This window comes from Bos grunniens, chromosome 11, assembly GCF_055505025.1.
Source record: "Bos grunniens cultivar Pamir isolate PY7600 chromosome 11, Bosgru_T2T1.0, whole genome shotgun sequence".
Lineage (NCBI taxonomy): Eukaryota > Metazoa > Chordata > Mammalia > Artiodactyla > Bovidae > Bos > Bos grunniens.
The window spans coordinates 84,996,772-85,018,979 of NC_141175.1; the positions used below are offsets into that span (position 1 = coordinate 84,996,772).

The following is a 22,208-nucleotide window of genomic DNA, read 5'->3' on the forward strand; positions in this document are numbered from 1 at the left end:
ATACACTGACAATCCAACAGATTAGGAAAAAAAACTGTTGTTATGATTAAAGTATTTACTTCATTGAAATGAATCAGACAGGTATTTAATTAATTATTTGTATCCATAACCTGTTGTTTGCTGTTTGCTTTCCCAGGGCCAATGTTTAGTATATTAGACATTGCAATGTAGTGATCAAAAGCACCAGAGACTAGGCGCACATGGGCTTTTTTTCTCCAGTAAGTTCTAAAACCTAGGGAGAGAGAAAGAAAAGATACAGGAATACAAAGATTATATAGTATATGGGGTTTAAATTCCCCTCTTTAGAAAATAAAGCATTCAAATAGCAATGACTAGTATTTAAGATCACTCAGGCATTCTCTTTTTTAAAAAATGTAATTTTTTTTTTAAACTATTAAGAAAGGGAGCTATTCCTGTACTCTTTCCTTCCTCCATCCAGTCTGAGCCTGTTGGAATCCTGCACCGTTCTTGTAAGCATCATGCAGCCTGTCAGGGAAAGGATGAACAAAGAAGACAGAGCCGGCTGGGAAGAGTGAGATGAATGCAAAGAGCTCCAAACCAAGCAGAGTTTTCACCGCCCCCACATCCATGCCCTGAAATAGACACAGAATTGCACATGCTTCTAGCTCATTGGCCAGGTTCAGAGTTAGCAGAAGTTAATAGCTGAGTGCCTTTTTCTTAATGGAAGTACTGCTATGTCAGAAAAAGAAATCAAAAGAGCCCTGGGGTTAAACCAGTCTCCAGATTAGCCGGCTAGTTGGCCAGCATGTGACAAACCAAAGGCACAAAGACCTGTGTCCAGGGGCGGCCGGGCTTGGGACCTTCCAAGAAGCACCTATGCAATGATGGCAAAGCATCAAGCATGTGCCAGACTCACATGAGACCGCCTTTAGAAATGATGCTCTCCCTCACTCGGGAGGTGAAGGAGCCAAGTTAGAGGTGTCTCGGCTATCAGAGTTGATATTCCCTTGGAAGCTCTGATGACTTAAATTCTTTCTTTTTTCTTCACAGAACCTCTTCTTTCTTACTTTCCTTTACCTCTTTTCTTCTTCTCTCTACTGTTTCTCCTCCTCCCTTGTCTTTTCCCCTTCCTTTGTCTGCATTTCTTTTATTTTCTTCAAAGAAACATCTAAGTCATAGCCACAGTTATTCCTTCTCAAGATCATTGCCAGCCAGTTGCAAGGCTACAGATTCAGAGATGCAAGAAAGTTGGCCTCATTTGCCTGAGATGGGGGAAAAAAAAAGAAACATAAGGAATAGTGATCTATGTCTCTCAAACAAAATAAAAATAATCTTATTTACTAGGTGTAATTTCAGTCAAATTGTGCCTAACCAAACTCTGACAGAAAGACATGTTGATTTTTTAAAAGCTATCCTACTCTAGGCAAGCTGTACAGGGGCTAAATCACAATTTCGAACCACCTCACGAATGGGAAACTTAATTCTAATCACATCTCTGTTTTGGACATTATAATGCCAATTAAGATACTGATTCAACTCCTTTAGGACTCTTTCTAAGACTTAAGTATCATTGCTATAAGCTGAAGTGATTTTAGAAGACCATTAACTTGTTAGGTAGGCTAACCATTTATTAGAATGGAAGGCCAAAAGGAGAAAAATACCTGAAATTTGAGGTGGTTTTAGGTCTATTTTAAAATGTTTGTAAGTTTTGTTATATCTGAAAGCATCACTGAAGGAAACTCCAAGAGTGTATTTCAATTCCATTTCTGTTTCTTTGAATTGGACATTGAATTGGACAGAGAATTTCTAACATCTCCTGTGACCTCTTATGGGTTGATGAGAGACTGAAGAGAACACGACCAATATTTTGCAATGTTTGGAAAGAATTTCCTGCTAACCACAGCACACTTTGTCATGTGCTGACAGTAGGGGATGAGGAATGGCCATGAAGACTCCTCGGAAGCATCCGCCAGTTTCTGACTTTTAATCCCGTGCAGGAAGCCTACAAGGTCAATGACAGCTGCCCTTCATTCTCCCTTTCTCATTGTTCTCTGCGGTTACTCCTCTGTGGATACACACATATCAGGGTTCACCTTCACTCCACAGTCCTTCTCCTGCATCCCTCTTGACAGGGCCACATAGATGGAGCTCCCCAAAACTGGGGGAATCCTGCATGCTCTTGTCTCTCCTTAACTTCTCCCACCAAGATTTTTATGAATATTGTGATTATATCAGACCAAAGAGGCCAGTTGAGGGTTGCAAGGAAACATAAGACTTGATTTTGATAGCTATAAAAGGAAAGCCCAGTTTCCTCTGCTGCACTAGCAAATCTTGCTTTCGAAGTCACAACTTTAGTGTTAGTTAAAAAAAAAAAAAAAGGACTCGGGGGGTAACTCCCTGCCACAAAAGCTGGGCATGAGGCCAGGACACTGCACTCTTAGCCAAGATTCCACTGGTCAGCATTTTTCATCCAAAGATGAGGGTGTCCCGCTGAAACCCAAGATAGAAGAGGCAAGGTTACCAGTCTCTGCACACAAGGAAGTTAATTGGCTTTTCCTCCCAGAAGAATGTGTTCATCTTTTATAAGGCATTAGAGGCCTTGGAGAAATGTAATCATCCGTAAAATCAGAAAAGTACATAGACTAAGGCCTACATGTGCTTCCTCTTTTCCTGCTTCTGCTCCATATACATAAAATTCAGCCAACAAAAATGTATCATGCTAATTATGGCCTACTTGGTCATACCAAATTTGTTTTCAGTCTTTCTAGTTGCTAATTCTTTATTCAAAAATGTTCTGTCTAATGTATTGTCATTCCCTTTTTCACAATGCAGAAATTACACACTGTTTGCCCTGAGTTTATCCAAACAAAACACAGCTAGCAGTGGAAAATAAGGCCTTTTTAAAAAATGTAAGCCTAGTAGTCCAGCGTACTAATAGGTAGCAGAGAGAGGAAATATTGATAAAGTGAAATTTAGAACCAAAGTGTTTACTAATTGCAGTTTTCATTAATAACGGTGTCAGAGTTAAAAGGATTTTCAAGTTAACTGCAAGTAGTTGAAATAGAATCTCTCATGACATTCTGAAAGCTGTGTCCCTTTGCTGAAGACTAAGGTTTGTTTTTTCTTTCCTCTTAATATTGGCCTGTAGGCCTATATGTAAAGACAAGCCTTCATGCAACCTGTTCATCACATGTTGATTTATTTCAGAATACAGCATTATTCTATTAGGTAAAGTATAAATTAAACATATGGTTACTTAATATTTTTTATTTTTTAACCCCATTTCTGTCACCATCCAGGTAAAACTTAGATGGGCTTATTTGTTAAGTTACATAACTGTAGGAAATGAGCATGGTGGGTGGGTGGGTGTGAATTTTGTAATTAAAATCTTGAAATTTGTGGTTTCACGGACCAACAGGTGGGATCGTGTTAGCTAAACCTTATCTTGTTGCTCTGATGAACTGTTTTCTGTACATAGTCTAGAATAAAGGTTGGGATCACAGTTCACTCTACAATGAGAAGAATCCTCTGGGCTCAGAACACCACCAACCCCATTAAACGACTTCCTGAAAGATGACCTCTAGTTACCTAAATGGAAAGAACTTGAGGGCAAGAAAGAGAAGCATCTGAAGGATCACACAGAACAGAGGAGAAGCCTGATAGAAGCTGAAGCCCAAAGGAGAGGCACAGGTCAAGAAATAACGTAGACTCTGAAGGCTTATCTGTCAACCCACAGTCACCCATTAACACCTAAATGCAGTTTACCTTGTCAGGTGTCATCCTAGAGCAGAGCAGTTTGGTAGGATCATGAAAAACAAGAGGAGAGCTCCACTCGGATTTGGGACCTGGGGCATAGGATCGGAATACCTGTTGAGGGCAAAAATAAGAACTAACATCTATTGAGCTCCTTCTGTGTGCCATTTCTTATAAATGCTTTAGCAGGGCAAGAGAGGGCAAGGATTGAAGAAGTCATATGGATTAGCATCCCCCTAAAAAGTAGGAAGATATTTCTAACGCATTATAAAACTCATTAGACCCTATTTTGCCTTACAGTGTCTCTGAATTTGAAGGTAGAGTCTGGCCCAAGGTAGTCCTCTGCTCCATAGGAATTGATCCTGTCAATCCGTAAACAATCCATAGAAACAAAAGTCAGGAGAACAAAACTAAGTAGAAGTCTGCCCTGTGTTTCCTGGAGAGGAAAGTGACCTGAGTGACCTCTGAGTTCTCCTGTCCTGCAAAACTCACATCACTGGAGTGGTCCTGGGCTGTTTCTGTAATGAGCAGGTTCTTGGGATGTCCATAGAAGCAGATGGTGTGATCCTGGACCACCAAAGTAGAAGGAGCCTCTGAAGGTGGTGTCCTACTTGGGGTGAGAGTCTGTCCTCACACAGCCCTCCTTTTATGTACTAATTGCCCACTCAACATGCACACCATCTGTTAATCCTCTGAATGCTGGCCTGGAAGTTGCCTATAAGATACTGATATGTGACTTGAGTTAATGTAATGTACAAGTGATTTGCTAAGTAGCTTCTGGAACCCTCACCTTGAAAGCATAAAGGATGTTAGGAAGAGCTGAGGCAGTGAGGACAAGTCCCAGCGTGGCTCACTTATCTGGAGGGAGTTGCTGTTTGTTTCCTGCTCCTCAGAGCCTTGGATTATCAAGGAAGCACCCTGAGGATACCTGGAAGGTGAGGAAGGAGTTGGGAAAAGCAGACTTCAGAGACAGTAAGAAAGACTTGACTGGTTTCATAGTGAAGGAGGCTATAATTCTTCTGATAGCATCCAACAGTTCTGTTTTGGTCTTGAACATGTGAGGGTTCACATGTGTGTTGCTGTTCAGTTGTTCAGTGTCCAACTCTTTGCAACCCCATGGACTGCAGCACGCCAGGCTTCCCTGTCCTTCACCATCTCCCAGAGCTTGCTCAAACTCATGTGCATTGAGTCGGTAATGCCATCCAACTGTCTCATGCTCTGTCGTCCCCTTCTCCTCCTTTCTTTGATCTTTCCCAGCATTCAGGGTCCTTTCTAATGAGCAGACTTTTGGCATCAGGTGCCCAAAGCTTCATCTCAGTCCTTCTGATGAATATTCAGGATTGATTTCCTTTAGGATTGACTGGTTGGATCTCCTTGCAGTTCAAGAGTCTCTCAAGAGTTTTCTGCAACACCACAGTTCAAAAGCATCAATTCTTTGGCGCTCAGCCTTCTTTATGGTCCAGCCCACACATCCATACATGACCACAGGAAAAACCATAGCTTTGACTAGAAAGACATTTGTTGGCAAAGTAATGTCTCTACTTTTTAGTATGCTGTCTAGCCCTCTCACATGTGTATGTATGTGCATATTCTTACATAAAAATATACAGAGAGAAACAGATGTAGAAGCAGATGCTTTGCCAATTCCCAAGACCCTCAGTCTAGGCTTCTTGAGCTACACCATTGTTATTCCCACCACCAGCAGCCAAGCACAGGCATTCTGAAGATTTCTGAAGATCCATGATCATCTGTGCCTGTTCATTTTCCATGGCCCGTTTAATTGAAAGGTGTTGCAGTTACTGTTTTTCTTTTAGGAAAGTGGAGTTTATTGCCCTGCTGTCTCTGGAAACTAGCCATAGCTTGCAAATTTGGAACACCCAGAGCAAGCGTGATAAATTATCCCCAGTGAAATATCCCTAGCACTTCTGCCAAAAGAAAGGCTTGGCAGCCTGCAAGATTTGATACAACTCTCTTCTCACAAGGCTGCAAAGTGGACTTTCCCCTATTCCCTTCTCCCCCAAAACCACAGAATAAAAGGATCAGTTTTGAAAAACATTTAAGATGAGGGGGGAAAAATTGCACTTGGGATTGTCCCCCAGAGACTGGGCTGGTGTTAAGCAAAATTGTGCAAGCACCCCTTTTCCTCTGTATCCCACTGCTTCCCTACTGCTAATTCTCCTATTCAGTTATTTGTCCATGACATGGCCTCATCCTTTACAAAGCAAGAGCTGTCCATGTCATTCACTGCGTTCACCAGCTGCAATTGTACATAAAGCTCAATATTGAGTTGCTGGGCATGGCTCTGTCCCTTCTTGAAAGATTGCATCATTAATTAGCAGATACAAGGTTCTGGGAAACACTTACTCCATCTACTGGTCAAACCCATCTTGTATGGAAAAGGCTGATTTTCTGAACTGTGGACTGTGTGTGTAAGGGGATGGGATATGAAGCCAGAAATGCAGTTCTAAGTACATGTCTCTGACCTTTAATGGTAGGTTTTATTCCTGAGTCACATGGTAATCTTCCCAGCAAATTATCTATGTCTGCTGATATCACCAGAAACTGAAATATGAGGCTGAATATCTAAAGTAAAAATGCACTATCCTTTCTGAAGTTCAAGGTGATGGCCTACAGGAAAGAGTGAACTTGGTCATCTATTTTAGACTATAAAGATTTAGAGTTGGCACACCACAGTTGAGTTCATAAATTCTGGCCAGTATGGACCTGCAGCTACTGATAATGTTGCTTCAACCAGTCAGACCTGAGTGTCCTATTTGATAGCCTATAGTCAGCTGCTTGGTCCTGACTTAACCTTATCCCTCTTGCCCACCCCCAGTCCCACCTCCATACATATGCTCTGTGGTCCCCAATGTATGGATGCCATCCAGAGGACTCTCCAAATGAGTTCTCCATGTAGGTGCTAGAAGAAGACAGCACTGTGCCATGAAGAAGAGCTCTGAGTCCAAGCCACTATGCCTAAAAATTCGAAAATAATGTTTCCTGGAGGAAAGGAAAAGCCAGGAAGTCTTCACTCTTTCGTACCCTCTCCTTGCTTCTTTGAGGTACTCATGATGCCTTCAAGATACTGCGTTTCTTCTGACTAGCTCTTGGTGACAAGTATTTATGAGATAGTCACCAGAAAAAGGGACCATCACTTGGTGTCCTGCCTTGCGTGCATGCTAAATCTCTCCAGTCATGTCTGACTCTTTGTGACCCTATGGACCATAGCCTGCCAGACCTCTGTCCATGGGATTCTCTAGGCAAGAATACTGGAGTGGATTGCCATGCCCTTCTCCAGGGGATCTTCCCAACCCAGGGATCGAATCTGCGTTTCTTACATCTCCTGCATTGGCAGACAGGTTCTTTACCACTAGCACCATCTGGGATGCCCATGTCTTGCCTTAGGTTGCATAGTAATTATGTCTTCTCCTCTGCCCTCTTCCTATTGAAGAGGGCCATATTGAAATGATCTTTCCTCACCCCTCCCCCTCCTCTTTGTTGCTTAAATTATATAAAATACTTATATATTTCAAAATTAAGAAAAATACAGTATACTGAAGAATATATTATACTTTCATTCAAAATTCCTTTTATTTTTGCTTTACACTGTGTTCACCAAATTTTGACTAAGTATAGAATCATGGTTCTATGGCTGGATGGCATCACCCATGCAATGGATATGAACTTATTATTATGTTCTAGATTGGAAAGACATAATTATTATTTCTAGATTGGAAAGACAAAGGAACAATCTGCTTAAAAATAGCCTAATTTTTCCAAAGATGATAGACCACTTGAAAAATGAAGATCTTGATAAAAATCTAACAAGGAGTCTGCCACATGTGAGCTCACTCTGGTCATCTGTTTACAACTGTGTCTGACCTCATGGTGTTAATGGTCCTTCTAAACTTAAGCATTCTCAGAAACTGTAATTGACATAAAAGACAGAATGATGAGCAAACTTACGATTGGGTAAGAGAGAGGAATGATGATAAAGGTCAACAAGCCTTCCAAGAAGTAAACTGAGTGGGCAGGAGACTGGAGAAATAACTCATAAAAAGCAGTTCAGAAGAGTAGGGTGTTTTAAAGGTCAGAAACCGATTCCCATTGTGGGTGCAGAAATAACAAGAAATGCTTTGATGACTCAGCGTTCATTAGGTAGTACTAAATTGCTGGTGAAACAGGAAAGTCATTTGCATTTCAGATTTACCCCTTCTCCAAATTTCATTTTGTGGTAAGAGCCCTTTTAAGATGACTTAATGAACCTTTTTCTTTTTTTCCTTTAAATTGCAGAAGCAAGCATACACACCTCATTCAGTGGTGACTAACATTCTTCATCATCTCCTCAATTTATTGAAATTAGTTGTGATGCGGTTGGGTCTAGTTGAAAAGTCATGCCAGTTTTTCAAAACAGAAACCCTGCTGGTCTCCCTGGAACCTTTTGAAAATTGAAGCCAGGAGGTGAAAAAGGTATATAACCTTGAGCTGGAATGCAAAAAACTAAAAGTGAAGTAGAAATTGAGTAAGAAGGTGTCTTCTTCCTGCCATGTTAACAGAGCTCATGTTTCAGACATTCAGCTACAGTTGATGCCCTTGTCATATAGCATGAATACCCAAGAGCCTGAGTCATCATGTCCTCTCAGTACATGATATTTAGATCAGATCAGATCAGTCGCTCAGTCGTGTCTGACTCTTTGCAACCCCATGAATTGCAGCATGCCAGGCCTCCCTGTCCATCACCAGCTCCCGGAGTTCACTCAGACTCACGTCCATCGAGTCAGTGATGCCATCCAGCCATCTCATCCTCTGTCGTCCCCTTCTCCTCCTGCCCCCAATCCCTCCCAGCATCAGATTCTTTTCCAATGAGTCAGCTCTTTGCATGAGGTGGCCAAAGTACTGGAGTTTCAGCTTTAGCATCATTCCTTCCAAAGAAATCCCAGGGCTGATCTCCTTCAGAATGGACTGGTTGGATCTCCTTGCAGTCCAAGGGACTCTCAAGACTCTTCTCCAATACCACAGTTCAAAAGCATCAATTCTTGGGCGCTCAGCCTTTTTCACGGTCCAACTCTCACATCCATACATGACCACAGGAAAAACCATAGCCTTGACTAGACGAACCTTTGTTGGCAAAGTAATGTTTCTGCTTTTGAATATGCTATCTAGGTTGGTCATAACTTTCCTTCCAAGGAGTAAGCGTCTTTTAATTTCATGGCTGCAGTCACCATCTGTAGTGATTTTGGAGCCCAGAAAAATAAAGTCTGACACTGTTTCCACTGTTTCCCCATCTATTTCCCATGAAGTGATGGGACCAGATGCCATGATCTTCATTTTCTGAATGTTGAGCTTTAAGCCCACTTTTTCACTCTCCACTTTCACTTTCATCAAGAGGCTTTTGAGTTCCTGTTCACTTTCTGCCATAAGGGTGCTGTCATAGGCATCCTAATTATTTTACGTAGTAGAGCACTAGCAAATCTGTAATTGGCAAACCACACACAGAGATGGAAGTTTAAAAGAAATGTTCTAAATCTCAGTTTACCAAAGGATTGGGTTAGGTTAGAACTAACCCACTAACTAACCCAGTTAGGTTTAGAACTGGCAAAGACACATTCTCTCATCTACCAATTCTGATCAGTCAGTAGGCCTGCTTGGAGCTCTGGGTAGAGAAAGATTTTGATACCTGTGGGAAAGAAGGCAAAATTGAGTAGAAAGCACTTGATGATGCCATCCGTCAATCTGTATGTACCTCCCTAGTCATTCCCTCTCCCCCTTTCCTAAGCTATTTTAGTCAAGCCTTTGCTCCACTCAGATGTCCAGTACCTCCCAGCCTCTGTCCCCCTACTCTCAGCTGGTGATCTTACTTCCCAGCTCCCTGAGAAAAGGGAAGCAATCAGAATAGACTTACCAAAGATTCCCACCATCACATCCACCCATGTGCCGGCATCTGTGGTATGCAGTCTGCCTTCCTAAATATTACTGTTGTGTTCTGAGGCACTCTCATCTTTTGCTGGAATTATAGTAGCCTCCTGGCTCCCACCCTTATCTCTACAACCTATTCTCAACAAAGGTGCCAGAGTGATTCTTGAAAGCTTGTCAGGTTATATCCCTTCTGTGCTCAAAACATTTCTCCCCATTTTGCTCAGAACCAAAGTCATTTCGAGAGTCTCCATGGCCTACATGGATGACCCTTCTCCCCACCACTCTGCTTTCACTTCTCATCTTTCCTCCTGGATCACATTTTCTCCAGCCACATAGTTTCCTTAAACCATAAACAAGACTGGCAAGCTTCTGCCTTAGTATCTGTGTACTGCCTGAGCCATCCTTACTTTGGTTGTTGTTCAGACACTCAGTCGTGTCCAACTCTTTGTGACCCCATGGACTGAAGCACACCAGGCCCCCCTATTTCCCCATGTTTGCTCAAACTTGTGTCTTTATTTCTGCCTCCCTCCAAAATATGGATAGCTAACTCTCTTATTTCTTGAAGCCTTTTCTTCTTTTTTTTTTTTTTGTTGTTTCAACTTTTATTGGACAGTTAGGAAAATTGAAACAAAATATAACTTTGTTTCTCAAAGGTCATGCAACTTGTCAGCAGTGACAGACATTATTTCTGTAGCTTATCAGATGCCTTTATTTTATCAGAGGCACTTAGCATGTATTACCTATTGTGATACATGTTTTAAACCTTTAAATGTTAACCTTATTCCTCTTTTTGCCATCTTCTTTTATTAAAATATAGGTGACTTACAATATCATGTTAGTTTGAGGAGTACTACATGGTAATTTGGTTATGTATGTAAGAATATATGTATATTCATATGTGTGTGTATATATATATGTGTGTGTGTATCCTTTTTCAGATTCTTTTCCTGTATAGGTTATTACAAAATACTGCGTATAGTTCCCTGTTCTTGAAACCTTTTCTTATGTGCCACATTCTTAATAAAGCCTATCTTGATCATCTAACTTAAAATGACAACTGCCGCCCCTCACCCAGCACTCCTCATCTCCAAAAGTCTATTTTTTCCATAGTATTTATAGTATTATAGAAAATCCCATGGACGGAGGAGCCTGGTAGGCTGCAGTTCATGGGGTCGCTAGAGTCAGACACGACCGAGAGACTTCACTTTCACTTTTCACTTTCATGCATTGGAGAAGGAAATGGCAACCCACTCCAGTGTTCTTGCCTGGAGAATCCCAGGGACGGGGGAGCCTGTTGGGCTGTTGTCTATGGGTCACACAGAGTCGGACACAACTGAAGCGATGCAGCAGCAGACTTTAATTATTTATTTTATATATTGTATACATCTGTCTCACCTCAAGGAGAGGACAAAGATTTTTTCCCCTCTTTTGTTTCTCTGGGCAAAACCCACCCTAGGAACAGTCTCCAGCACATAATTGGTGTTTATAAAGAATTGGCAAATGAATGAATAAATGAATGGCATCTGGTGTGGGTGTGGGAGGGAAGCATGGAACATTCATCTCTGGAATGAACAACCTCAAAAGCCTCCCAAATTTGACATTCTCTGATTCTTTTCCCCTCAAAAATCAGCATGCTCAGAATTCTGTGCTCAGACTTCTGAATTCTTTAAGGAACATTTAGACTTCAGTGGATACAAGAGAGGAGAAATGACCCTTGTTGCCTTCTGGTTTCTCTTTTCAACCCTTGTTTGCTTTCCATTGGGGAAGAGGAGGCTGAAGGCCCCAAGGATTTCTCTTGTGCCCAAATTATTCTACTCTTTCCTATTTATAGAACCTTCCAAACAGAGTTGATTGATTGATTGATGTGCCAAAGGAAAAAGCCATTGCCCTCTGTATAATTTCATTTCCAAGTGTGGTAACCAAAACCCCAGAATGATGCCCAGGGAAAAGGGGGTTCTGTTCCATTCCCAGACAAGCTGCCAGTCTCTGGTACAAAGGGCCAAGGATCTCTCACCATTCCCTCCCTTTTCTGCCCAGGTACCAGTGGTACCTGAAAAATTAACATTCAAGGAGTATTTTCTTGACTTCAAGTTCACTACCTTTGACATACAAGTGCCTAGTGATTTCCAGGAGAGATTGTAAATGAGATTTAGATTTATTCTTGCCATAAAGATTTGATAAAGAGGAGAAGAGGCGAGACTTTAGAACCCTGACTAAGGAAGAGACATGTCATGAGAAAGTGAGAGACACAGAAGAAAAACTTGATGAATCTGCTTTAATACTCACTGTCTTGAGGCATAAGTGGGTTCTTTCTACAAGCCAGAGACTACCACTCTCCTTTTTGTTCCTGATCGTCCCTTCTTCCTCCATGCTACCATCTCTCCCCTTGGCTGGAGGTGGATATACATGTTTATATCAGTTCTCTTGGATAGCTTGAATTATAGGGAGAGGCAGTCCCTCTGGTGATGCGATTATGAAGGCAGTCAGGTTCATAAGCTTCAAGGTTACTTCCGTCTGGCCAGTTTTAAAGAGCTGCAGCATACTTTGAAACGAGACCTAGGACATCTTCTAAGGCCATGTCCTAGGAATCCCTCCAAATAAAATAAATGGCAACTCGGGGGAACTCCAAAGAGCAGCCCCCTAATGATGCTTTAAAAAGGAGGGGAAGAGAGGTTATGTTTTATCAACTTAACACATTTTCTAGGGCTGGCCTAATAGATTATTAAACTGAACATTCCAGATGGCATGATTCCCATATTCTGATTTGGAAACTTGGACCCGCATCTCTGGTATGGGGACTTCGCGCCTCATATTTTCTCAAGCAATCATTTCATGTCATGTTCATCTTTTTGGTGAAGTGGATTTGTTCACTGTATACCTTTATTTTGTGTAGCATTTAAAATCATTTCAAGTGATGAAATTGGAAAACCAAGGAAAAGAGATTTTTATCTTACCTTGGATCCCTTATTTAGTTTGAGAGACTGTAATCATGGTTTCTGTAGAGCTTGTTTTAAGTGGAATACTGTCATTTGTAGGACAAATGAGACAGTTGCAGACCTCATCATCCAACATCTTATCATACAAGGGGCCAACATCCACTACCTCTCTCTCCAAGGGCATTTCTCCCATAAAAGGATGAAATCAGACACCTCTGAGGGATGATTGAAAAGTGCTGGCCATCTGATGAGGGCTCCCTTTGGATGGGACATGTCTCTTGGGGGAACAAAAGTCCAAAGAAACTAAAGATATCGACTAAAGGAGTCAATAAGATATTAATTAAATGAGTCAATATCTTTTTTACACGAACTTCAGACATTGATTGCACAGGTACTGATTGAAGTACCAGTGGCAAAAGATGCTCACAAGTAACTGAAACATAGGGCCTTCCTATCACCTAACTTTTTTATTTTATTCTTATGGAAAGAGAAAATCTTATTAGGTTTTTCTCTTATCCTTTTTAATATATATATTAAGAAAATGCATTTGAAAAAAACATGTTAAAACATCTTCCCTTCAGAGTTCAGCTCTTCTGCACCACTTTGCAATTCAGAGTAATTCAGGCTCATGTTTTTTTCACATGAACTCACATTTATGCCATCAAGATCAGCAGTGATACAGTGTCTCTTAAAGAAATCTATGAAAAAACAAAAAGCCATTGATGCTGGGCTCTTCAGAAGACTGCAGTTAGTTAGATGTAGTGCTCATGTCCTTATGAGTTCTGTTTCCGGAATATACTTGATTCTCCGCTTCCTTCAAATTTTCCTCATCTGTTTGGTTTCTAGGAGTGAAAATAATGCTCTACAACTTTTGTCTCTGGCATTTTACTTCAAACTTTAATACTTGTTCCGCTGCTCCTAATGCTCATGTGTTCACTGATTGCCATTTAGGATAATCAAAGGAAGTATTTGAGTCATTTGATGAGTTTTATTCTTAATTTTTATTATAACCTTTAGGCATTCTTTGAATTTTTAATGCCTAGATATATCATTAAGATGAACTCTTAACATAAACTTATTCTCACCTTGAGACTGATATTCATGAGATTGGATAGGAAACAATTCCTAAAATTAAAAAGATGTAAGAACCCTTAAGGCTTACCCTTCATTCTGGCTGAGTGAAACTTGCATTTAATAAGCATTGAAATCCAGGTATGAGTAAGAAGTGAATAATGCAGTCTCTGTTTGAGTTAATAGGATTTTGTGACAGTAGCTTGATCGAATAATTACATTCAGGACAGATTAAAATAAATGTCTCAAGGTGACGAAGTGACATCTTTTGATTCTAGAAGTATATAGATGTTGAGGAAGTGGCAGATACCCTGATTTTAAGATGAAAATTTAATCATTTTTCGTAACGCTGCTATTTGTAGTAACACAGGCTTATTTACATGGATGTTCCAGAAATCAGGGGACAACACAATCTTATTGGTTCTTGTTGGTTCTTCTTAGCCCCAATCCTTTTGTTGGTCCTGTTATCATTACAAAGTAGAACCTTAGATATTTATCTCCCCTACATTGGTGAAGTCTCTGAAAATAACCTGATTTTCTATAATTTTATTTCCTCCTTTGAAATCTTTTCATTAAATCTGCTTAATTTTCATGTCTCAATGAAAATGTTTATGTCAACAAATCATACAAATACAATCCATCCCTTTGTCAAATTGTTTTCCTGTTTCTAGTGAGGATAAGATGGTCACTGTAGCCGTGAATCAGTTGTACACAGCACAAATGAAGCAGAAAGTTAAAATTTTGGAGTTTGTCAGACTCAAAATTTGCACATCATGCCTTAAGATGCTTGAAATATTCTGTAATCACAACTCAAAATGGGTCAACAGGCTAAACATTTTGGGCCTTTTTCTGGCTCTAGCACTTTTTAGACCTAAAAGATGTAAATGTTTTTCAAAAGAAATTGTTTTCCTTGATAGGGAGTAGACTGGCTAGCTAGTATCCAGGTGTGGAAAGTGAAATACTCAACTCTGGAAAAAGATCATAAGTGTGAACAATGAGGGGAAAATGAAGTAGAAAACCCTACCATGGAATCCTGCACTGTCCAATATGCTAGCCACAAGCCATCTGTGGCTAATAGATCACTGAAATGTGGGTAATCTACATGAAGAGATGTCATAACTGTAAAAGACATCCCAGCTTTCAAAGGTTTAGTATGAAAAAAGGAATAGAAAAGATTTCATTAGCAAATTGCATATTGATTATATGTTAAGATAATATTTTGAATATATTGGATATTTAAAATATATCATTAAAGTTCACTTTGTCTTTTCTTTTTACCTTTTAAAAAGTGCATATACATTTTATATGGCTTACATTCCATTTCTATTGCACGAATCCTCCTAACTTATTCAGAATGAGGCAATTTACCTAGTCTGCTCTGAAACAAGACACCATTAGCTCTGCCAAAGGGATGGAGTCATTAAAATGGGGCTAATCCGTGGTTGGGCTTTACAAATTTAATTAGCTAATGGAGCACTGGCTAAGAACAAGGTCCATATGGTTGTTTTCTCTTCAGTTAAGGGCAAAAATGTGTAGTCACTTCTGCTGAAAACTGAAGTATGCAGTTGTTATTATGGTTACCCTTAATTGGGATGGAAAAATAATCCGAAAACCTGTAGTTGATTTTCTTAAGGAATCATGAGGGTGAAAATGATCAATTTTAAATGTCCTTATGGGCTTGTAGGAATTTTCAGACCTTGGAATTTTCTATAAATGTCGCATCTGGAATAATTCCACAATTCTTATTAAGTAAGTGATCTAAACCAATCATAAAAGAGAACAATGTATCCTGAGTTTAAGATGTTTTCTGAGCAGACCTTCAAGCATACTGCCTGAATAGAGACAGCAACAAATGGTGTTTAAAAGTATGTAAGCATGTTTCAAATGTCATCTAAAGAACACACAGATCTTTTTGCATTTTTTTGTCCTCCTTCTCTTAAACTTGGTTTGTAAAATTGTTTTTAACACTCTCAGTGTTAGAATGTAGGAACTTAGATGAAAGGAAACGCCCCCATTATCAGTACTGAATTTGTTCATCTTCTTCCATTTATTATTCTATTGGTTTTCTCCATATGTTGTTGTTATATATTTTTGGCTAAGTCTCCTCTGAGCAATTCTTGCAGCTCTCTTGGGCAACTAATGGGAGCTTCAGTAGCAGACTTACTATGGACAGCATTGTTTTAGTCCAGTGATGTGGGAATAACTCATGATGTGGAGCATTTTCTGTTTAGGTTTTGCTGGCCATCACACTAGGCAAATAGAAAGAGGCAAGGGCAGTGCAATGTAATGGGGAAGCAGAACGCCTCATTTCTAAATACATTATAATGAAGGTCTTTAGCTATAAACTACCCCAGTCTTTTATTCCCTTTAGTTTATTTCTGGATATACTTAAAGTCTCTTTCCATTTGCTAATGAAAGTTGTGTCTCCAGGTTTATTACCTCCAGGATCAGGAATGAGGGATTTCTAATAAGTACATTTGGAAGGAATTGCAAGTAAACACGTGTAAGGGGTGCTGAGCAAAGTGGCACTGACATCAGCCAACTGGGGAGAAGGAGGGAAGGCAAGCAAAAGTGATCCCTTTGTTTCATGGAACGAGAGTAGTTAGCACAAACACAACAATCCCATGAAACTGTCTGAGAGGGACTCTAAGCTGAGCATGGTTGTAGAGCCACTGAGTTCTTTAACATAGCATGTCATCTCCTCTGGCTCATCACAAGGGCATTTTTTAAAGCATGCCTATAGTTGCTTACCTAGATGCCATTCTAATTGGCATCATTTTCCTCCAGGACCAGCAAGATATTCTATCTGGGCCCAGAGACAACTTCTTAATCATGAACACATGCTCTCAAACCAAAGGGTAATTCCAGTTCATGACAGTGAAGTGACATACTGATTGTCCAGAGCCATGATCCCCTTTGACTCCTTGAGATGAACCTTTGCCTGCTTGTGGGTGTCTAGTTTAGCTCCGACCTACTTCTAAACGTATCAAATGTTCAGTCTCAGTGCTTTCTACAAATGCTTTTATTTTTTTAGAGTGGAGGTAATGATATTGGCCCAGAAGAAAAAAATATATGTGTGCGTGTGTATGTAGTCATCTCTATATATTCTAATTCAATAGATATTTCCTGGTTGCTTTCCCTTCTCTTTAGAAATGCAAAGTTGAAGCAGATAGAGATTTTTTTCTCAAAGCATTTATAGCCCAGTCCTGGTGATTAGGCAAGAACAAAATTACCATGCAAATCAGAAAGTGGTATACGCCATGTGAATTTACAAGAAAAGTGTGATGGTAAATTCAGAAAAGAAAAAGGTAATTCTGAATGATGAATTATAGATAGCTTTGTGGAGGAGGTGACCTTATAGCTATGTCTTAAAGGGTTGAGTGGGCTTTGGGCATGGAGAGACATGAAGAAGGACATTTGAGGTAAGGAGAATTGTATCAGAAAGTGAATACAGTCAGATCCCAATGAGAACTTCAAACATTTTGACCTGTTCACCTGACCTCACTGAGTTGACAGCACGGGATTCATGTCCATCCCTTGTTCTTTGTATGGTGCTGATGTAATCTCTAAAAATCTATCCTCTAAGGACAATAGACCCCCCCCAAAAAAAAAATGGTCTGAAACATACATACATACCTGCATAAACACACACGCACACACACACACACACACACACATGAAAATGTTCAGCACTTCTCAGGACCAAAAGAGACTTTTCCTGTTCCAGATTGTAAAACCCTTTGCTTTTCATGATCCATATCAGCATAAGTTTCTTCAAACCAGAATATTCAGGAACCTCAAAGCTTAGATTTCCAGAGCCAAAGCTCGTGGAAATATCATGCAGTCATTCAGAGAAAGCAGAAACATGCTTGTGCTTTCAATCTGAAGTCCTGGCTCTCCACTGGAGATGATTTTGCTGAGGTTGATTGTCTGGATCAAGCTTTATTTCCATTTCTTCTCCCAAATAAATTACCTGCCCTTAAATCTCTGGTTTGGAGGAGTGTTGTTGTTTAGTCCCTCAGTCATGTCCAACTCTTTTGTGATCCCATGGACCATAGCCTTCTGTGGGATTTTCCAGGCAAGAATATTGAAGTGGGTTGTCATTTCCTTCTCCAGGAAATTGTCCCAACCCAGGGATCAAACCCATGCCTCCTGCATTCGTAGGCAGATTCTTTACATTGAGCCACCAAGGCAGCTTGGAAGACTGCTGCTGCTGCTGCTGAGTCGCTTCAGTCGTGTCCGACTCTGTGCGACCCCAGAGACGGCAGCCCACCAGGCTCCCCCGTCCCTGGGATTCTCCAGGCAACAACACTGGAGTGGGTTGCCATTTCCCTCTCCAGTGCAGAAAAGTGAAAAGTGAAAGTGAAGTCGTTCAGTCGTGTCCAACTCTTGGCGTCCCCATGGACTGCAACTCGCCAGGCTCCTCCGTCCATGGGATTCTCCAGGCAAGAGCACCGGAGTGGGGTGCCATTGCCTTCTCTGCTTGGAAGAGTAGATAACCTCAAATTTACTATGAAACATAAATTTGTAAATCCAGTTTTGTTTTGGTTATAGAGCCAAAGAGCATTGAATGAGGAGGAAATAGTTACCAGACCTTGACTGAGTCACAAGAAACTGAAAGTCAGACCCATGAGAAACAGTATCAGCATTTATCTTACATGTCAGGGTAATCTTGAAGGAGAAGTATATTATTTATGATTTTTTTTTTGTTTTCTTTAAGGGAATGGGGTTGCCATTCAAGAATAGAATAATATTTCTGAGTTTTTTGGTTTTATAATTTATACCCTACTTTGAATTTTCTTTCTGTTTAAGAGGCAAAAAAAAAAAAAAAAGAGAGAGAGAGAATAAAACGATAGAGGGAGCATTGAGAAAAGAAATGCCAGGATTCCTTGTAATACTAAACATATTAGCTTGTTTTGCTAACACTGTTTATAATGATTGGTTTTATCTTTGGTAGATATCTAAGTGGACTTTTCTGACATGAATCTTTCATTAAAAAATTATATTATGGACATTTAGAAGCATGAGGTCAATTAAGGGCAAAATCTCTAAAAAAGAAAAAAGTTCTTTCTTTCTTCAGGCTCACTGCAGTAGTTGGAAGAGCTGTAGTGACTTGATCAGCAAGTGATGTGCTCATCTGGCAATGTGACCATGAGGTCAGATTTACCTGAGGTGACTTTTGTCAGTCACCCTGCAGTTCTTGGTCCCCATTCTATCATCAGGGGCACAGAGGTTAAAGCAAGTGGGACTGCAGGAGAGATGAGAGAGGAAGGAGGAACTAAGCTTCCAAAATTACCATTTCCATACTGTTCAGAGTCCATATGGATTCTGATCCTGAAATTGGAATTGTTATCTTCCAAGTTTCAAATGGTCTTTAGGAGAGGTAGTTCACATAATACTCTTAAGCAATGGACCATAAAGGAATTCAAGGTCACCTGCCCCAAGAAGGAAGAGAGAAGAAAACAGACAGGAAAAGAGCTCTGGCCAATGGCCTTCTACCTAACCCAAGAACAGATATCCATAATTTCCTCCAGGAATCAAAGAAACCACTAGAAAGGATGTTTCCTATTGCAATGAGTTATGCTGCAGAGAAACATGGAGATTTGTAGGCTGGGAGCCAGCTATGCAATGTTCTGAGAAAATCTTAACTCCTCCTACAGTGTGTGCTTGGCAAGTCCGCTGGAAAGATCTAGCTCATCCTCTCCCTGACAGTGTACAGAGGAACATTTGTGTGATCTATTTAAGAGTGATGTAAGCTGACGTTGTTATAAAAACAATGTAATTTTAACGTTGGAATGACATCTGGCCTGTGCCACAGCTCTATCAGAATGAATAATAATGGGGGGCGGGGACATGAGGGTGGAGAGACTTGGCTTTTGCCAAATATGGTCACTAATGAGTGATGCTTTTCAGTCCTCTCCTACTTCCCCTGTGAAGACTGGAGCTAAGAACAAGAGCCTCATGTAAGTCCTGTCCAGTTCCAGGTGACTGGTTACCCTGGAGAATCATCAAAGTGTGTCAACACGCACAAACTCTGGGGCTGAATTTTTATAGTTCCATTTTTCTAAATGAGGAGAGGAATTTTGAAAGTGTAGTTTCCTAGCAAGAGAATAAGAAAATGTGCTCTGCTTCTTTCAGAATCCTAATTCATAGGGTCTGGGATATACAAAGACAGATTAAAGCTTCCCTTTATTGTCTGATCATGATTCAGGAGTGGTAGCAATCTCTTAGAAAAATAAATCCTACTGGCTGCAAGCTTTGTGATCACCTGTGATATAATACAGAGAGACTATACTTATGATCCTGTGGAGGTCTATTCTCTGTGTAGACTGACCATGATGGATTAAGAATATCACGTGTTGGTCTAGAGGCACGCTGCTTCAGGAGAATACACTCCATGCTCTCTCCTAAGCAAGCCAGGATCCAATGGGAATTCAGTAAAAGTTCTCAAAGTGAGTAGGAATTTCCACTACTGCAGTGTGTGTGGGCTAACTTCAGTTGTGTCTGACTCTGTGTGACCCTATGGACTGTAGCCTGTCAGGTTCCTCTGTCCATGGGATTCTCCAGGCAGGAATACTGGAGTGGGTTGCCATTTCCTTTTCCAGGGAATCTTCCCAACCCAGGGATCAAACCCATGTCTCTTACGTTTCCTGCATTGGCAGGCGGGTTCTTTGCCACTAGTGCCACCTGGGATATGTTATTTAATTCTTCTGTTTTCTAGGATTCTAAGTAGGCCCAGTCATAGACCCTAAATCTGATAACTAAAAATAGGAAAAAACTTTAGCCCCACTCTAAAATGGGATCATGTTAATTTTGGGAGTTTTAAAGTTGAACAACTTCTCACTATGTTAGCAGCCAATTTCTATATTTATTAACTTCATTACCAAAGAATTGTAAAATATAATGCCTTCTATCGAAAAGCAATTCATAATCATGTTTATGGGGTCTAGAACAGGTCCTAGTTCAACTTCTTTGTTTTTTAATTTCAATGGACTTTCCATAAAACTGCAATTCCTATGGAAGCTCAAAGCTTTGAGCACAGAGAAATCCCTTCAACTTCATCTCCACAGTAAAAAGGACTGACAGCTGAGTTGATGTGAATTTTATCACCATAATAAAGGTCTGGGAACTACATTTCAGAGTCAGTCTTGGGATAGTTAGTGCCTTAAAGAGAGGACCTCCACAATATCCTGTCAATGTCCTTATTAGCATGCTTCCAAACATGCTTTGGATCCAACTGGAGAGTAGATCAAATACCAAGATCTCTCACTTTGGGGTTCAGTCTCCTTATTTTTTCATACCACTGTGGAGTTTTGTTTTGTTTTTGTTCCACTCTGGGTTACTTTATTTGTACTCTGAGTCAGATTTACTGAATTCAGTCTTTTTTAAAAAAAAAAATCAAGAAATAATTTTCTCACAGCAAATGAAATTAATAATACCTGAACTATTTTCTAAAATTTAGATGAGTTAGTGAGATACAACGCCAAGTGTTTGGGGGCATTTCAGACATCATACTACATAAATATCTCACACTGATATTTATAGATCATCTTTCTTTATATTTGCATTAAGGAAATGCAAATAAGAACTCTGGTTAGTAGCATTCCTTGAAAGACCATCCAGTCAATTAAGCTGTTGTACATGGAACTAGTGTCCTGTTCCTAACATAGTTATTTCCCAAGAGAAATTTTTACTACCATTCTCTTCCCTACCACAAACTCCTCCTTTATTTGTGTTTCCTGTTTTACCCATGTTTAGACAATTTTTTTGCACTTATATCTTCATTTAAACTACTGCAAATTTGTTTGAGAAGTTAATATATACCCACCTTTCTAAAACTAAGGTAGAAATAAAATTTAGTGATTTTAGTGATAATTTTATCTTATATCTTCACAGAAAAATAGATTTCAGAGATCTCCGATATTTTATTCTGCTCAAAGACCTGACTAGAGTTGACAAGTCTTTCTAGAAGTTTGGAGGAGACCTAATAGCTCAGTTGGTAAAGAAACCACCTGCAATTGCAGGAGACCCCAATTCAATTCCTGGGTCAGGAAGATCCCCTGGAGAAGGGATAGGCTACCCACTCCAGTATCCTTGGGCTTCCCTTGTGGTTCAGCTGGTAAAGAATCTGCCTGCAATGTGGGAGACCTGGGTTCGATCCCTGGGTTGGAAAGATCCCTTGGAGAAGGGAAAGGCTACCCACTCTAGGGGGTTGCAAAGAGTTGGACAGACTGAGCAGCTTCCACTTTCACTAAATTGTATAGTCCTCTGCTTCTCTCCATCTAGCCAATTCTGACAGGCATTCAAGGGGGTCCTTCTGACTTACACTCAGTTTGGCACTCAAAGGCAACTGAGAGAACTGAAATGCAGGAGAGAGGCACTGCTTTCCCTCCACAGAAGCCATCCCCAAGGAGCATTCTTGGGCATTCCTTTTCTCCTGCAACTTTTGTAGTAGAGCCTTGAATCTTGAATCTCAGAGATAACACCACTCTCTCAGTTCCACAGAGTTGGGGGGGGAAAAAAGATGTAGCAAGATGAGAAAATTTCCAAACCGGAAAGAGTCTTGGAGGC

The 22,208-nt window shown here is 40.3% G+C and overlaps 1 protein-coding gene across 20 annotated transcripts in view; it reads left to right on the forward strand.

Moving 5' to 3' along the window:
- Positions 1-22,208, forward strand: part of SLC8A1 (solute carrier family 8 member A1) — a 447,983-nt gene that overhangs the window by 310,814 nt on the left and 114,961 nt on the right. Inside the window, exon 4 of one of the 20 annotated variants that reach the window (XM_086327312.1) lies at positions 440-19,760. The exons of the other annotated variants lie outside the window; for them this stretch is intronic. Within the exon in view, the coding sequence (XP_086183438.1) occupies positions 440-536 (97 nt within the window). The 3' untranslated portion in view covers positions 537-19,760. Of the gene's footprint in view, positions 1-439; positions 19,761-22,208 lie in introns of those variants that run through there. 20 annotated transcript variants of the gene reach the window in all.